We start from the raw sequence: 16,393 nt of genomic DNA, 5'->3' as shown, positions 1-16,393 counted from the left end.
ACTTTACAGAGATGAGATGGTGCTAGAAGAGACTAAATTATTCCAAGACAGTATTTTAAAACTGTATCTCCATCTTAATTAAAAATATGTTTATAACAGCAGAATTGTTATGTGAAACTCTATGCATGTATAGGGGCAATAACCTTAAGACATCGCTACTTTCTACACAGAAAAAGCAATTTCAGGGAAAAGGTGGAGACAAGCAAAGCTGCAGCAACACTAGATCATACCTTGAGAATTGGTAAGTAATATTCTTCCCAGATCTACAACAACTAAGACGGGATCTACAAATTTGAAATCATCAGGAAAGATCACCTGAGGCGCAGAAATATCAAGGCACACAGTCCAGCTTTTGCTGTTTTCCTGGAAGTTAAGAAGATGTAATAGCCCATAAGAAATAGTTTCCCCTCACATACAAAAAAAAGCCATGTCAAACAAATCAGTCTAGACAGCCACTTTTTTTCACCTGAAGAGCTAACTTTCACAAACTTCAGCCATACCAGTCTGATGGCTTGTTACACCACAGACTCCCATTACTATCACTGAAGAGACATTCTCAGTAGGGGAACACCCCCTGCTAAGGCAGATGCAATGAACCCTCTGCAGAGGGACTCCCCATCTCTAAACTGAGGAGAGCGAAACAACCTGCAGAGCTAAGAGAAGGCATCTACCTTTTACGTGACACTGGATCAGCAAGATCCTTGTCAAGGCTATCCACAAATACAACAGGCACTAGACTGCTTTATCAAACATCAAACTTACTTTTTTCAGAACAATGAACTTTTTCATTTTAATGAAAAGAATATAAACCGTCTTGCATCAATATAGCTAACTCCAAAGCTAGGGATTACGATACTGATACCTACACTAATACTACTTGAAGACTAAAGAATGAGCAAAAAACAAAGGTAGAACAATGTTTTAATTTAGAAAATAAGCTTTAAATAAGTTCCACACAAATTTAGTAAGTTTGACATAACACAGCTCCAACGCACACTGAAGCCAACAAGTTGACACAAAGTCATCTCAGTAATGGGGTCAAGAACAGAAAAATACTATTCTGCCATCAATCACAGCAGGTCTGCACCACAAAAATGGAACTCTGACAGCAAAAGGAATACTACAATACCACATGTAAAATTCCTCACTTTCTTAAAAAGAACACTACATAAATGAACCAAAAAACCCCACCATTCTTTAGAGCTTCAAGTCGTAAAACATATGGCTAGAAAGCCTACATAAATATTTTGAGGGCAAAAACTTACAATGAAGTCCCCTACTAGCAAACGATCAATAGTTTGCCTGATTTCAGCTTTTGTCTGCATTTTCAGCTTGTTGTACTGTCTTCTGGCAGCTTCAGCCACTCTTGCCTCTAACTCGGATTGATATCCGAAACCTGCACAAGAGATAGAAAACTGACTAGATATAATTTTGTTCATCTGTTAGGGGGGAGAAAGAGAAAAAAGAGAGAATCTATTTTAAATTTTAGCAGTAAAATATAGACCTGATAACACAGCAATTGAAAGCCATTGGCTGTACCTATACACCAGACTGCTTAACAGAAAAAACGAAGCATCTAAGCACAAAACAAACCACTTCCCAAATCTTTTTCTGGTTGTGACAGACCTTCAGCCTCAGTCACTAAATCTGAGGGAGACAGAAAGGGTGGTAAGTAAGGCAAGGGAGGAAATTGTGACTAAATGCTAGAAGTTTGTGGCATGTGTAGGCAGTCTTTTCTTGTTTGGTTGGTTTGTTTTAAACTTTACCTCTAACATTTATGGAATATTCTGATCTTCTAAGAAAAGGTTAAGTATCAGCCACACCTTTAGGCTAGGTAACTTAAGTCTTTTGGTATTTGCCAAAACCAACAGAAAAATAATTGGTACTTTAAGAACATTTTAATGTTCCTTATTCTCACCTCTTATCCCCTCAGAAACTGACCTTCAACAACTAAAACTGCAAAGGCAGTCACTACAATTTTAACAGGTTCACGTACTAAGACTCCTAAGTCTTGCTGTCCTTAGAAGCTTAAGGAGCCAGTATGTTCAAGATCTAAAAATCAAGGTACCCCAAGCAGCTGTAACAAAGGTCAGACTTAATTTAACCAACACAAGAGATACAACAGGAATCAGAACACAATTTCCATGTACTGTTACTACAGAAAATACTCTGCTTTTCACTGTCCTCTCCAAAAACCTGTTCTCCACTAATTTCCACAAGAGATTACAGAAACAGCCCTCTTTATGCATTTTAATTTTGGCAGCATGGACATCCACTGTGCAGCAACTTGCAATTTTTAAGTAAAAGTTTCAGGAGTCTGCCCAAGCAAAATCGCCGATTCAATTAACAGAAAAAACCAAATAATAAACAACAACCTCCCCACCAAGAGAATGAGCAGAGTACTGCTTAATTTGAATTTAAAGTGGAGATTCTTTGATTAGTGCTTTATATTTCTAAGAATGAAAATAAATAAAAATCAAAGATAAGGAAAGATATAATATTACTGAAACCCACACCCCACCGAAAAAAACACATGAAAAGTTAACCTGAGGTATGAACCCTTCCCTTGTAGAAGAAGTCAGCTACTTTCTTAATGGCTTGTGGATTGTAAATAATATTTAGAGGTCTGGTACTGACTTCCAGGCGCCTTTCAAAATTGCTGTGAATTGGATTTCTTTCATAAAGCATCTCAAACACTGGGGCATCAGGATCTGCAACTGAGTTTAAAAAAATGAGTTACATAAAGCAGTTGTAAAAAAACCCAAAACAAATGAACAAAAGCAAAAAAAAAAAACCCAAAGAATTTAATAACTAATTTTTCATTGGTACTACTAGGAAAGCAGTACCTGTCCGAATATTCTTCGGTGACAGAGAAGCAAGTAATATGATCAGCTTCTACAACCAACAGAATTCAACATGTCTGTATATACAAAAACATTTTCAGAACTGGGGCCCTAATGCTGAACTCCTAACAATTTTTTTCTTTTTTTAAACAAAGACAAAGAGGAAATGCAACTCCCCTTCTCCTGAAACTCTTTTTTTTCTTACTCGCTTTCTTTAAAGTCAACTTGAACGCACCCTTGTATCTGAAGAAAAGCTTCTATGGTTTTACCTTCGCTGTTTTCAACGGGCATTTGCATGAATTCAAACTCTAGGCAGACAGATTTGAAATTTCTGATTTGTAGCAATTATCTTATATGCTGGTGATCATTAAACATAAAATGAAATTTTTACCAGTGCTCTGATGAGTCATTTCTGAGGAAAAACTCTGGAGTCCAAAGGAAGACATGCAGCCAACTTCTTTTTGCTGATACAAATTTAAAAGAAAAAGAAAGTTTAGATAAAATCAACCAAGCCAACTGATACAAGCATAGAAGTCTTTTCTGTATTAGTCTTACAGTCACTTTATAAGTGAATTGTATGTATAGCCTGAGATTATTCTATGCTTTTTTTCCCTGAAGTAGTCAAGAGAAGAAAGAAGTATGACTAAGAAGCTAACACTATCTACTCATGCAGCAGACAGACTGAAGTAGAAGTGCAAATTTCAGTCAGTTCTCTATGAAGTACAAGATACATAGGAAATTCTCATGGAATTAGATTCAAATTTTGTTTGCTCAGAAGAGATACTTGAAATCTTTTCTGCAATTTGTTAGGAAGAAAAAAAAAAGTTCTGTATTTCTGCTTTTTGCATAACAGTATACAGGTGAAACAAAAACTTACCAAAGAGCTTTAGGAAAAAGAACAATCACTGATTAAACAGCAATGCTGTTTGTTCAAAAAAATCAAACCTTGTTCAACAGATTATCTTCTTCTCAACACCGCTAGCTGTAATGTTAAAAGCTACAAGCATACATAGCGAACAACACAAGAGTTCTACAAAGGACCTTTGGAAAGGGAGGGGAAAAGTAAGTTCAACAAGTAGAAATCTTTCTTCAAGATTTTTGTGTTCTTTTTGGGATAAGGCACAAACCAAGAAAAACATGTAGCGAGTTTTGGAATGTAACTGTTCTCATACACACTTAAGCATCCTACATAGTAACCTGAAGAGGTTTTTTCACGTACAGGATTTGGGAAAACAAGAACAGGAAATATGGTCCCTTCTGTGGCCAAATCCCTCAGAAAAAGACCACCAAGCTGAACTTGGAGAAGGGAGGAATTTCTGCGAGGAAGAGATTCTGCTAAGATCTTTACACCTGGAATATAAAAACATAAAAACGCTTTTTTGTCTTTCAGTACACAGCATAGGTTTCATTTAAATCTTACAGATAACAAAAACTGTCCACAAAGAAGTCTCTTGGAAGTGCTTATATATATTCATTTCTACTAAAAAAAATTAAACACGTAAATTTGGGATAATTACAGTGATTGTGAAGCATGTATTTCTACAGTTGTCTTCCTTTCACACATAAAAATGTCTAAAATTGAAGTCACCCACACATCTGAAGAGAGAAACTTATTTTCACATGACATATCAATTTCTGCAAGCTGTTTTCATATTTTCATTTTGAGCTTTGTTTCGGTGTAGTAATTTAAGAATTAAAACAAAAAAACCCCCACCAAAACGCATAAAAACAAATAAAAGTCTGAAGGCAGACAAAGCTCTGGTCTTTTCTGAGAAAGAATGGAAATTGCCTTAATACCTGAGAACTCCAGCTGCATGAAAGCAGTCTCCTCAGCATGTACCACTTTCTTCTCCTTATGCAACAGAGTGAAAGAGCCACCCTGCAACTGTAGATTTAATTTAGCAAAAACGTGATCTCTCTTTGTAAAGGTATTCATGCTAGAAGCATCTGCAGCAGGATCAAAAAAATCATCTGCACCTAAGGAAAAAAAGACAACACCACAAAACAATGCATTAAATAAGTCAAATTCCTCTGGAAGACTACTGAAGAACAAAAAAGTTTCTCTGATTTTGAAAATAAAGATTTCCCCAGTTCTAGGGAAGAAAAATAGAAACAAAAAATAAAGCAGGTATACCTTCTTCCTCAGCAAAACCAAATGTTCCATAGAACTCTTCTATTTCAATTAAGGTACTGTAAACATACACTTATGAAGACGCCAACAACCCAGTACTGTTAACGTTATATGCAGTCACAGCCCACCACATGACCCCCACCCACCTAAACAGAAGAAGTCCCAAAGCCCTTTGCCATAAGTATCTATAGTAATGGAAGCAAATGTATTCCATATACTGCTTTAGAAATAAGCAGGTACACCAGGTGCTGGACTTTTTAACAGGTCATTAAGCTTTAGACAGGTGCTGCTGCCTATCTACATCAGCTGACACACAGAATCTTTTAACAGGACAGAACCAAAGAGTTGTTTCTGTTCGAATCACCAGGTATCTAACTACGGCAGTATTACCAGCCTTACAAGGAAACAGAAAGGCCTGTATTCCCATACCCAGTATGTCTTCTGGATTCCACTGTTCCTTTGGGTCAGGCAGCAGCCCTTCAAAAGGTTCACCTTCATATGTTTGCTGAGCATACCCATACCAGCCTCCCCAGCCAGGAAACCAAGACTGGAGATACTGCAGCATCCCAGTGCTACTGCCATGCGCAGATTCTGCTGTAGGGGAACCTCCAGGGGAATCGGGGAACGGCTCTTTAACACTCTGTGTTTGAACATTGAAGACATACTACACATTACTGCTGGTAAGTGAAAGACTATCACAAGTGTACAAAACCATCACATTAAAAACATAATTCCATCTACTGTTTACTCTGCACTCTTCAGTATACCAACAGTGATATTTTCAATCAATACTTAGCCTATTAGAAGAGCAGCAGCAGAGAAATAAAAATGTATTGTCCGTTAACTGCTGCATATTCATACATGAAGCCATACAGAGTTATTTAAGTCTTAATTCTAGAAACACTAAACCAAGTAGGAAGTAATTTTGACACATAAAACCAGAGCCCTCGATTTTAGCAGCTGTATTTGGAAGAGAGATAAGACTGTACTGTTACAGACATTAGCCCACATTTTATGCAGTGTGCTCAGAAAGCCATTTACAGGAGCCTCACCACTGCCATATATTTATTCTGGGAAAATATTCATTACAGGACCTTATTTCTACACTTTGTTTTTAAGATGAAGGCTATGTGCCCTAGGAATTCTGGCAAGGATACTAATGAGGAAGATCATTTAGAGTAATAATTTCACTGTGCAAGCGACACAACAGTAAAAACTGCAGGAACCGAGCACTGTTTGTGATTTTAGCATTTAAATCAAAGCAAATACATGCTTACACTCCCCAGCAGAACAGAACACAATACCTCAGAATAATTCACCTAAAGATCCAAGTATTACCCTGTATGCAGAATGTTCCTCACCTCAGCTAGGTCATGAAATTTATCATGAACTATCTCATACAATATCTTTAACTCTTCATAAGTTTGCTCATCTTCAATACGATGCATTTCGGCCTGAAAAGACAAAACAAAGTAACTACGCTAAAAGAACAGAGCATCTTGCTCACTAACATGTCAAACATCGCTGCACGGAGTAATTCAGAGATTCACAGAAAAAACTAGCATGATAGTATCCAAGCACCTAGGCATATGAAAACAAACAGAAGTCATGTGGGCAACCATAACACTGGCATTCTCCTGTAGCACAAATAAAGTTTATTTGCATTGTAAAATACACAATTTTAACACTTTTCATGGCAACAATTCCTTGCCCAACTATATCCTCCTATCATGCATAAGAAGCAAGGTCTGCAGCACAGAGTCTAAGCCACGGAAAATACCCGATTTAACAGAACACCTAGCTTAGCCAGGTGCAAAACAAGCTTCCGTCTCTAGTAAAGGAGGTAAAGGAAGTGAACTGCATAAATTAGGACAATGTGGTATTCGTTTTCAGTTACTTCGATATGTTGTCTTCTTTGTACTGATTAAAAAGCTGTTTGTGGAAGCTTATGATTCACCCAAGTCTAAAAAATATATCACGGAACAAGAAAGCAAAAGACAGTTTTCTAGTCCAGTGGCATTGCCCTTGTTACATTTCACAGCTCTGCTGAAGACAATGCAAGCTATATTAAAGTGAAAGTCTCCCGCTTTGCCAAGTACTACAAAACTTCCAGTACACTGACCTACTCCTACAGTTCATGTCTAAATTAATACAAGTTAAGGATTACATACACCTTAATGTATCAATAGAATCGCATCTGTAATTAAGACAGGTGAGGTACATGGTGCCCTGAACTGATTTAACGAAGAAGTCCCAGTACACCTAAACACAAAGAGCAGCTAATTATAGTTCACAGGTTTTTTTCTTTCTGAAGTAGGACACAGGTTCACCATTATGGGCACTTTCCCTCTAAAATCTTCATCCTAAAATCAACTGTGGAAAAACAAAACCAAAAAAAAACAAAAAACAAGCACCCCCAAACACACTGTCAACTAGCCACAATTTTTCCCACGTTATCTACCCAGCCATTTGGGTGACCTGACACACTTCTGATACCTAAATATTTTTTGAGTCTATAGGGAACACAAGAAAGCATGCCACAGACTGACATAAGCATTCTATGCCATTTAATGCTATTTTTGGTGAAACCCAGTTACAGCTCAAAAAAAAAAAAGGCAGCTTTAGGCAGGTGTCTCTAAACTAGAATAGATTTTAAACTTGAGAAGATGAAACAAATCAAATAAGATAATTAATAAAAACTATAGAGAACTCAAATCTAGATACCTGCTCTGCAGTAGACAGTGGTTCCCCCTTCAACTTGCTATAATACATGTCAGTGTAAGATACTGCATCTTGGGCCCGATGTAATGCGAACTCCCACGTAGAACGTTGTCTCTGCTCCCTGATCTCCGAAAGATTAGCATTCAAAGCAAAGATCCACCATTCTCGGCAGCTGAAACATTTTTAATTATATTACCAGTATTTCCAAAAAAAGAAAAAACCCAAATGCATACAAATTGGTGAAAGGTCCAGGAGAGATTCAGTGAAAAAATAAGAGGGCAACTGGTCAGAAAAAGCATCAGTATTGAAGACAGCCTAGCTGGACTAGTCCTACAGACTGCCCAGACCAGTGCTCTGCAGTCCCCACCACTGCAGTGGGAGTTCGCACAGCTCTTATGGATCAGGCACAGACAACAAAATGTTGAGCTACCCAGTCCTCTGGTCTGAACCGATACCATCTTTCTTATTTATCCATAAAAGTAATTTAATAGGAGCTTTTTCCACAAAGTAAATTTCAGAATACCACAGTGTAGGAGGTAGAACCTCCAAATTAATTTCATTCTCAGAAGCTGTGAAAGAAGGATTTAATGCCTCAGGTAAGAATAATTTTATTTTAAGTCTGAATTACGTCTTTTCAATGTTGTATCTATTCAAAATACAATAAATTGACTATTTAAAACTGATTTATGAGGTAGGACAACAAAAAACATGCAAACAGAAACTCTAATACATGATTATTATCTACCTTTTTGTATTTGTCTTCATTCTAGTCTCCCTACTATAGTTTTTAATATAATATTAACACCACCACACACTTAGATATACTCACTTCTCTGTTACTGTAACCTTTGGTCTCCACTTCCTGAATTTCAGCTGTCGTTCCTTTCTAGCCAGTTCCTTTAAAAATTCCATGATTTGCTGATACTGCATCTTTTAGTAAAACAATACACAGATCAATTAGGTAATATTGCTTTCCAAAGCAAAGGGGAGAAAAAACCAACAACAAATAAAACAACTACAAGCTTAGTTTGACTACATCAATTGCCTGCATATGGCCTCAGAATGAAGATTAATGTTAACCATAATTCATAATTTGGTTCTCTAGTGTCACAGATCTTCTCCCAGTAGCTAGTAGTTAGATGTGTGACATTCAGTTTACAGGTTTTTTTTATTTACAAACACACAGAATGAAATCTCCTTCCATGTCAGATCATCAACCTAACATTAGCCACTATTGTACATTCTATAGACTAAAATAATGCCTATGCATCCCTCCTATTACTACAATAAACTAACAAGAAAGTAAATCAGTTGCAGTAAAATAATTAAACAGTTTTGAATGCCTAGTTTTAAAACAAACTGTAGTGTATCCTTTTCAGTTGCCTCTAAAACTAAATTTTTAAGAAAGTATTAATTTTATGCTACAATACTTGGTACTTAAGCTGTTAACAAACACTACCATAGATTTATGATGCCTACAGATATTTCACTGTTTGAATCAGCAACTGTTTTCTTAGAGGCAGATAATTCAAGATGTAATTTACCAGCAGAATCTTTAAAAACACTGACATACAAACAACAGCTGCAGCAGGTGGCAAGGAGAAAATACACTCTATGTCAATGTACCAATTTGAATTTGTAGACATTGTGATTACCAAAACATAAAGGAACATCTTCTTTAATCAGTGTCACTTTGTTAGAATCTGACCATAAAGCAGAGTGCAGTACAGCATACAGACACCCAAGCAATCTTGAAGACTAACTATTTTGGACACCCAACGCAGCCTGACATGATTCACAGCAGAGAGTTCCAGATGGCCTCATTTACCCTGCTCCTCAACTGCCTCTGTTTCAGACACTGAGAGTTAAATGAAGATGGTTGGTATTTACCTGTGAAAGCTTCAAGGGTATAGTCTCAAGCTGAATGTCACACTCAAGCCGCGGAGTCTGGCGTGACCTTAAAGGTTCCTTAGAACAATTTCTCTTAAGAAGAGCAGAAGTGCATACAGGTTCCATGATGTAATTATGATCACGACTTTCCATACTTTTATCCATCGCTTCCTGTGGGTTACAAGTGAATTTATTCTATTAAAAAATGAGCATACAATACTTACTGGGATGCATGGGTTTCATATTCTAGAATATGCTTTATGAACATGCCAGTCCATTAAAAAAAAACAACTCTTAAACATGTTCTCTTCAAGGGTAAAACAAGGTATTTCACAGCATAGCTTTATGGGTTGCACTTGTATCCTGTCATTACACTGTGAAACCATAAACTTCTGTTGTTCTTAAAAGCGCCAGATTCAATAAACTCTAAGTCAATTAGGTCTGCGATACAGAAAGGAGACTAAAAACAACAACAACCATCTTTGTTTCATATGCAAAATCTCTCTCGCACCTGTATCTGACCAGGAGGCAGGTCACCCAATAAAGTGCAGCTGGTATCCCAATAAACACTGAAGTCTGCAACATCCAACTGTTTTTTCCGCATCAGCCTCTCTACCTGAGGTAGAAAAAGTGCAATAAAGTCAAGATCACAGACCACATGCCATGTTGTTTTTAGTTCCACATAGTCAATAAATGATATCAAATGCCCAGAACCTATTTAGTACAGTAACCTGAAGATTACTAAAATACCATACATTTTACTAAATATTTACTAGCACCCATAAAACACAGCATGACATCTTAGCCGCCAGGAGTTCTTGTACAAAAAGTTATACATACTGGTTCAAATACCGCATTTTGCATTGATACATTCTTGATGCATATGCCAAACGCAAATGGCTGCAAAGGATTTGTGACACCATCTTCAAACCTCAAATGGACATCCTGAATTTTTAACTAGACAGAAAAAAAAAGGTTACTAGAGACAGCTATTTACATCATTAGAGAGGACAGCAGTACTGTTCATTAATACTAAAGCAACTTAGTATTTAATTTCTGCAATTCTCCAGTAAATTTCTGGTAGTTATTTAGGCCTCACAGAAATCCTATTCCTCACTTCTGTTTTTGCAATCTCTGGTTCTGCCTTCTCCTCAGATACTACTAGTCCCTGCCTTTCTCCCCCAAAACAACCTGCCACTTTCGAAGACTTTGCTCTCCTACTGTTATTCTCCAGTTTAAAGGCAAATGTGAAACTGTCAACTGAAGACTCAAATTTCGTTTATGTACTAAAATTGTCAGCATGGGCCAGGATTACAAGTAACAACACATGTGACCCAAACTAAATTTACATTGGTAAAACCTTTGAGAACATCAAGTTACTGTGGTTTCTCAGAGCGTGTAGAGTCCATGACTGAGAAAAGCACAGATACTCTCATCTTGAGCTCCTGCACCAAACACATTCTTCTCAAACTATCAAGAAAAGCAAGTAGTCCAAGGTGTCTTGCTTGTGAATTGCCTCTAGTGAGTTGAAATGCAACCAAGTAACACAGTCAGTCTAGCTGCACATAAGGAGAAAGGGCAGGCTTTCCACGGACGTGAGCAGACAAATTTTAGCAAGTAATACGTAGAAGGCTTCTGGTTCTTAAACACAAATGATTAAGGAGGTGTTGCTACAATGTCATTAACTACATTAAGACTTCCAAAAAGAAAAAGCAACAGTGTAACAGTCACACTTTCGAGTTATTTTGAAACTTAGGAGACACAAGGCAGATATTTATTAGTAGTAGAAAAAGAATAATTCAAGTATTTGAGAACACCACGCAGTCAAATAATCAAAATTGTAAATCAGCAGAGATTTGCTTCTTTACAAATTAGCTTTTTATCAAAACAAATCATGCTCTTCTGCTTCATAAACAAATTATTTTGGTGGGTTTATAAATCAAAGAATTAAAAAGTGAGCAAACCCCATCAGATTTCATTCAAATTCATTATCCACCTACTGTTACAAACCAAAAAAAAAGTTGGTGCTTTCCCTTTGGGAAAAGCAGAATGGATAGTTCTTCATTTTCCAGAATCCCCCACGAGGGCCAGTTTAAGACTGAAGTTATGAAGATTCAATCTGAAAAGGGACTGCCCTCTGCCAAACATTTACTTTTGATTTACATTATTTCTTCTCTGAAGACTACAACCATGTGAAGCACAGTGGGCACAGGTAATTCTTAACAAGTGGGTAAGGCTCTACAATGCAAAGGCTTACTTCAATGTTTTCTACAATTCTTGTGACCACAGATGCAGTAACAGAGTACCAATAAGATTCCCCTTTCTGGCGTCGTTCTTTCTAGAAGAGAAAATAGGGATAAGCATTAACCAACACTGTAACAACTGGTCAGGAGATGATTACCTTGTTACACTGAAATTACTGTGAACAGGGAGAAGAAAAAAAAAAAAAAAAAAGAACAATTTCAGTATCCCCAAAGTATGTGGGATACACAACATGATGGGGGTGGGGCAGGGCAGCAATGCACTATAGTAGCACGTACGAATCAAATTCTAACTTAGTTTCCTATGCATCTGTTATCCCACTTGTTAGGAGACTTAAATGCAACCCATCTACCACAGCAGTTTCTCCACCATGAAAAACATGCATGACTCACTTTCCATTTTTCTTCAAGTGCTAGAAGAAGGGCTTTCTTGCGTTCTCTTTCTTGCAACTTCTCCCTTTCCTCATCAAAATCATCTTTTTTTTCTGGTGCACCAATTAAGTGCAGTTTTGAGATAGATATCACCCATGGATCCACATGTGGACGATAAAAAGGTATCTGCAGTGTTATTTTGCCAATGAAACCTAGATATACAAAACAGAGATGCTATCAGATTCCTTCTTAAACACAATAGTTCACCCTTGGGAAAACTGAAAGAAAAAGTGGTGTAAGAAACAAACAAGCTAAACCAAAACTGGGTAACCTGAAAACCAGGCTACCTGATTTATTCAAGCTTCTGACTCACAGGTAAAGGCTCTTCTAAAATATGCAATACTTCCTGTTTATAAATATTAGTCCTGCTCACACAAGCAAAATACAAACCTGCCTTTACTTCAAACGGTAATTCAAGTTCCTTCAAGGCATCTTTCTTTAGCGGCAAGTTTTCCAATTCAACAGCACCTACACAAAGCAGAAAAGACAAGTCTGCTAAACAAAACTACGTTAAAGAACGCCAGCTTGAACGTTATAAGCCTAATATGACTGGCACTGTGTTTTAAAGGAAAAAATATCAAACAGGATTTCATGAGAACAGCCAACCTACCACTTCAAGCTACAACTGCAACGGTTATTTAATATGTTTGTTTATCTTCCCATGCCACGTGTTCAAACTGTTTGATGAGGCCATCTAGAAGCAACCTTCTGCAAGGTTTTAGATCCAAACTTTATCATAACCAAGGAGAAAGCTTCTCCTCCGTGTCTTTTCCAAAGAGATAAAGTGTTTTCTCAATATTACAAAAAGTACGCACATAAAAGCTTTGATGTGTTATGTGCTCTTCAGAAGTAGCAGATAACAGCAGCAAAAGGTAAACTACAAAGTACTGATCTGAGCACTCTGTAAAAGTACAAGACTCACAAACATAACATGACAGAAACCAGAAGTCTTAATTACAGGGGAGTAACTACCAGCACCAAAACGTAAGAGGTAAAGACTACAGAATACTTCCTGCCACAGTCCCTCAACAGGAAAGATACTGAACAGCATAAGAAAAATGACACTCAAATATTATATAAACATGCTGATAAGGTATGTTAAGCATATATTTGAAAGTTTCATATATATTGGTTTAACAGTGTTGATAAAAAGTTTTTATATAAATGTTAAACTCAATATTAACTGATTGTTTCTATTCCACCTTCAAATTATTACAAAAACATATCACTTTTTTTTTTTTAATCACAGTATGAAAACACTACAGAAAATAGCACAAAGCCTCACCCTTTAGAAGAGCGACTGAAAGTTGGTCGGTGTTCAGGTTATTGACATATTTGCCCAAATAGGTGTTGAGGACCCAGGCTACCAACCCTTCCAACATGACTGTCCTAGAAGAGGGCAACTAGTGTTTTTCTGTCATTTTCTGGATTTCTGTTCCATAATTACAGTCTAGCTCTGAAAGAAAAAAAATGAAGAAAATTATTGTCCGAAACATACACTCTCAGCAGAGCTGACATACTGCTATCACTGTTCTTACTGTAATCAATCTAAAAACCAGTAAAACCACTAAGCTTTATTTCCACCTTAAAAAAATGCTTTATGCTATGCCCTTTAATTCTCAAATCAGAGCTGTATATAGAACTTTGATGACTACAGACCACTTCCCATTTGCAAATAAAGTTCACCTTTCCATCCTTTTCCTAATCAAAACACCAGATGTTGTTGCAGTAATCAAAAAGGCCAATCTACAATCCCCTTCCAGAAAAGGGAAGACTAAAATTCCATGCTGATCTGGAGCAGTTTTGCACTGGCCTCTCTGACTTCTGCTGCCGGCATCTTCTCCAAGTTGCCAGCATTCTGGTTTTAGAAGCCTAGTCCAAAGCAACAGCCCAGAGCCTTCAACCATATTTTTATAGAATTCTTATACAACACCTATGAAACAACTCACCCTGCTCAAACCCCTTTTTTGGGAAGAGCGTATGTGTGGGAAGTAATCAGATACAAGTCCCATAAATAGCTCATCAACAGTTACTCTAACAGGTTTGCGAAATGATAGTGTGGATTACTGCATCAAGGATGAGAAAAAAAGCTACATTAGCAAAGCAATACTGGTCATATGTGCAAACATTGCAAACATGAAAACTTCTTACTTTTCTCCAACCATTTCTGCTTCAACTTAAATGGTAATCAGACCATTAAAACCACTAAGTCCATTTTCAAGTTTTTAACCAGTAAACTGCAAAACTTCTATTAGCTGCTGCAAAGGTAGGATCAAGTATGTTGTTACAGTAAGTAAAAAAGCATGCAGGCCATATCTTCAGGTTAGAATGCAGTAAACCTATCAGTTCCGTGTTTAGAAAAGTGTCCCAATCCCACATACCTCCCTAAACCAGTGTACATAATTCGACTGAGTTCTACGGAGCAGAAAAGCAAGATACATTACTTATTCACATCTGACAATAGAAGAAAATAACAACTTCAAGAACTGTATTTTAAATTATATTAAGATTCTGGGTTTTTTTCCAATAACGAGGTTTGCTTGATTTTAGGCACCTTCATTTGAGCCTTTAGATCTTTAACAAACAGCCAGTATTCAACAAAATAACCAGAATTACGCATATAATGAAAGGCTTTTTGGAAAGTACAGCTATGCTGTCATGCAGAACGAAACACAGCTATAAGTAACACTGGGAAGTTACATTCAAATAAGGTATATCTTCATGTTAAACGCATTTTAACACTTTTATCTGTTAAACTTCTCAATAGTCTTCAAAATCAACAGCCTTATTCCACATAATAAAGACTGAGCATTTGTACACCTGGGCCACTACCTCCGAAGTTTTTAGTCTAACAGAACTGATGAGAAACTGAAGTTCAAGCAAAAGCAGATACAGTAATCCTTGCCATATTACCCTTAAAAAAAAATAAATAAAAAAGAAATCCACAGGTGTCAGGAGCCAAATCAGAAGATCCTGAAGAGACATTCAGGAGCATGGAACAGGTTAGTGTCTCAGCGACCGAGAACCTTCGGCGCGAGAACAATTCCATGCCTGAAGCCACCACAAGACCTGTAAAGTACATTGCTTCCTTAGCCTAAACTTGTGCATCATAAGCAACTACTTAGGCATCTTTCAAATGTTTTAAGGCTTTTACGTTTGTCATTTTCTCATCCACTGCTGTGTCACTGGGAAGAAAACCGAAACACTTGTTTTCTATGACAGTGTTTTTATTTCCTTAACATATGTAACAAAAAAGGCACAGTAAGCGCTCATCGGGATGAGAATCCAAGACCAAAGCAGGGGCTCGCCCACACCGGCTCACTTTTTCTGGGAAAGGCAGCCGGGCAGAGGGGCCGCGCCGGGCCCGGGAAGCGCGGCGGGAGCTGCGGGCCGAGGCAGGCGGGCTGGGGGCGGACGGACACACTGCGGCCGCACGGCAGGGACGGGACGGGAGGCGCCTCCCGGGCACTCTCCTGTCTCTGCCCCCACGCAAGCAAACGCCCGGTGGGGAGGAAGGCGGCACCGAGAGACCTGTTGGCACACACCACGCGTCGGTGGCGCGGCGAAAGGTCACCTTGCCCGGCGGCGCCCGGGAGAGCCCCGAGGCGGCCCTGGCGAGGCGGCCGGCCTGCGCCCCGCGGGGAGCGCGCCCGCGGGCACCCGGGCGTGGGGCTGAGGCGCCACCAGCCCCGGCGGCGGGGGAGCGCTGCCCGCCGCGGCTCCGGCCCCCCGCCGCAGCGACCGGGGGGGGGGCTGCGCGGCCGCCCCTCGCCCCCCCGGGGCCGGGCCGGCGGGGCGGAGCCCTGCGAGGGGCGTGAGGCAGGGAGGGGCCCTCAGGGCCGGGTCCGCGCTGTGCAGCCGCGGGCCGCGTTCCCAGCGGTGACTGACGCAGGAGGAAACGAGAGCGGGGGCCCGGGGCCGCCGGCACGGCTCTCCCCCCGGCCCGCCGGCACCCACCTGGACTCCGGTGGCGGCCGCCTCCTCAGTGGCGCGGCGGTGTCGGCGGGCCGCACGCCAATCGATCCCGAGCCAACCGACGGGAGGCGCCTGCGTCGGGGAGCGCCGAGCTGTCGATGGCCGCCTCGCCCGCCTCTTTGAGGCGGAGCCGGCGCGGG

General features: G+C 39.2%; 1 protein-coding gene across 7 annotated transcripts in view; it reads right to left on the bottom strand.

Annotated features, from left to right (window-relative positions):
• Positions 1–16,373, bottom strand: part of VPS13D (vacuolar protein sorting 13 homolog D) — a 107,461-nt gene extending 91,088 nt beyond the window's left edge. For 3 of the 7 annotated variants that reach the window (XM_040586656.1, XM_040586660.1, XM_040586661.1), the window contains exons 1-18: positions 16,236–16,372; positions 13,564–13,734; positions 12,669–12,746; positions 12,240–12,430; positions 11,843–11,923; positions 10,426–10,542; positions 10,097–10,201; positions 9,586–9,756; positions 8,525–8,625; positions 7,699–7,867; positions 6,336–6,428; positions 5,404–5,614; positions 4,641–4,820; positions 4,063–4,193; positions 3,235–3,307; positions 2,547–2,717; positions 1,266–1,396; positions 231–363 (exon numbers count right to left, since the gene is read on the bottom strand). In XM_040586656.1, the coding sequence (XP_040442590.1) occupies positions 231–363; positions 1,266–1,396; positions 2,547–2,717; positions 3,235–3,307; positions 4,063–4,193; positions 4,641–4,820; positions 5,404–5,614; positions 6,336–6,428; positions 7,699–7,867; positions 8,525–8,625; positions 9,586–9,756; positions 10,097–10,201; positions 10,426–10,542; positions 11,843–11,923; positions 12,240–12,430; positions 12,669–12,746; positions 13,564–13,660 (2,233 nt within the window). In that variant the 5' untranslated portion in view covers positions 13,661–13,734; positions 16,236–16,372. Of the gene's footprint in view, positions 1–230; positions 364–1,265; positions 1,397–2,546; positions 2,718–3,234; positions 3,308–4,062; positions 4,194–4,640; positions 4,821–5,403; positions 5,615–6,335; positions 6,429–7,698; positions 7,868–8,524; positions 8,626–9,585; positions 9,757–10,096; positions 10,202–10,425; positions 10,543–11,842; positions 11,924–12,235; positions 12,431–12,668; positions 12,747–13,563; positions 13,735–14,227; positions 14,249–16,235 lie in introns of those variants that run through there. The other 4 variants (XM_040586658.1, XM_040586659.1, XM_040586657.1 and 1 more) reach the window with 3 other exon arrangements.
• Positions 16,374–16,393: the final 20 nt, after the last annotated feature.

Source organism: Falco naumanni, chromosome 3, assembly GCF_017639655.2.
Source record: "Falco naumanni isolate bFalNau1 chromosome 3, bFalNau1.pat, whole genome shotgun sequence".
Lineage (NCBI taxonomy): Eukaryota > Metazoa > Chordata > Aves > Falconiformes > Falconidae > Falco > Falco naumanni.
The sequence above is the reverse complement of the archived record's forward strand: the minus strand, read 5'-3'. Positions and strand labels throughout refer to the sequence as shown.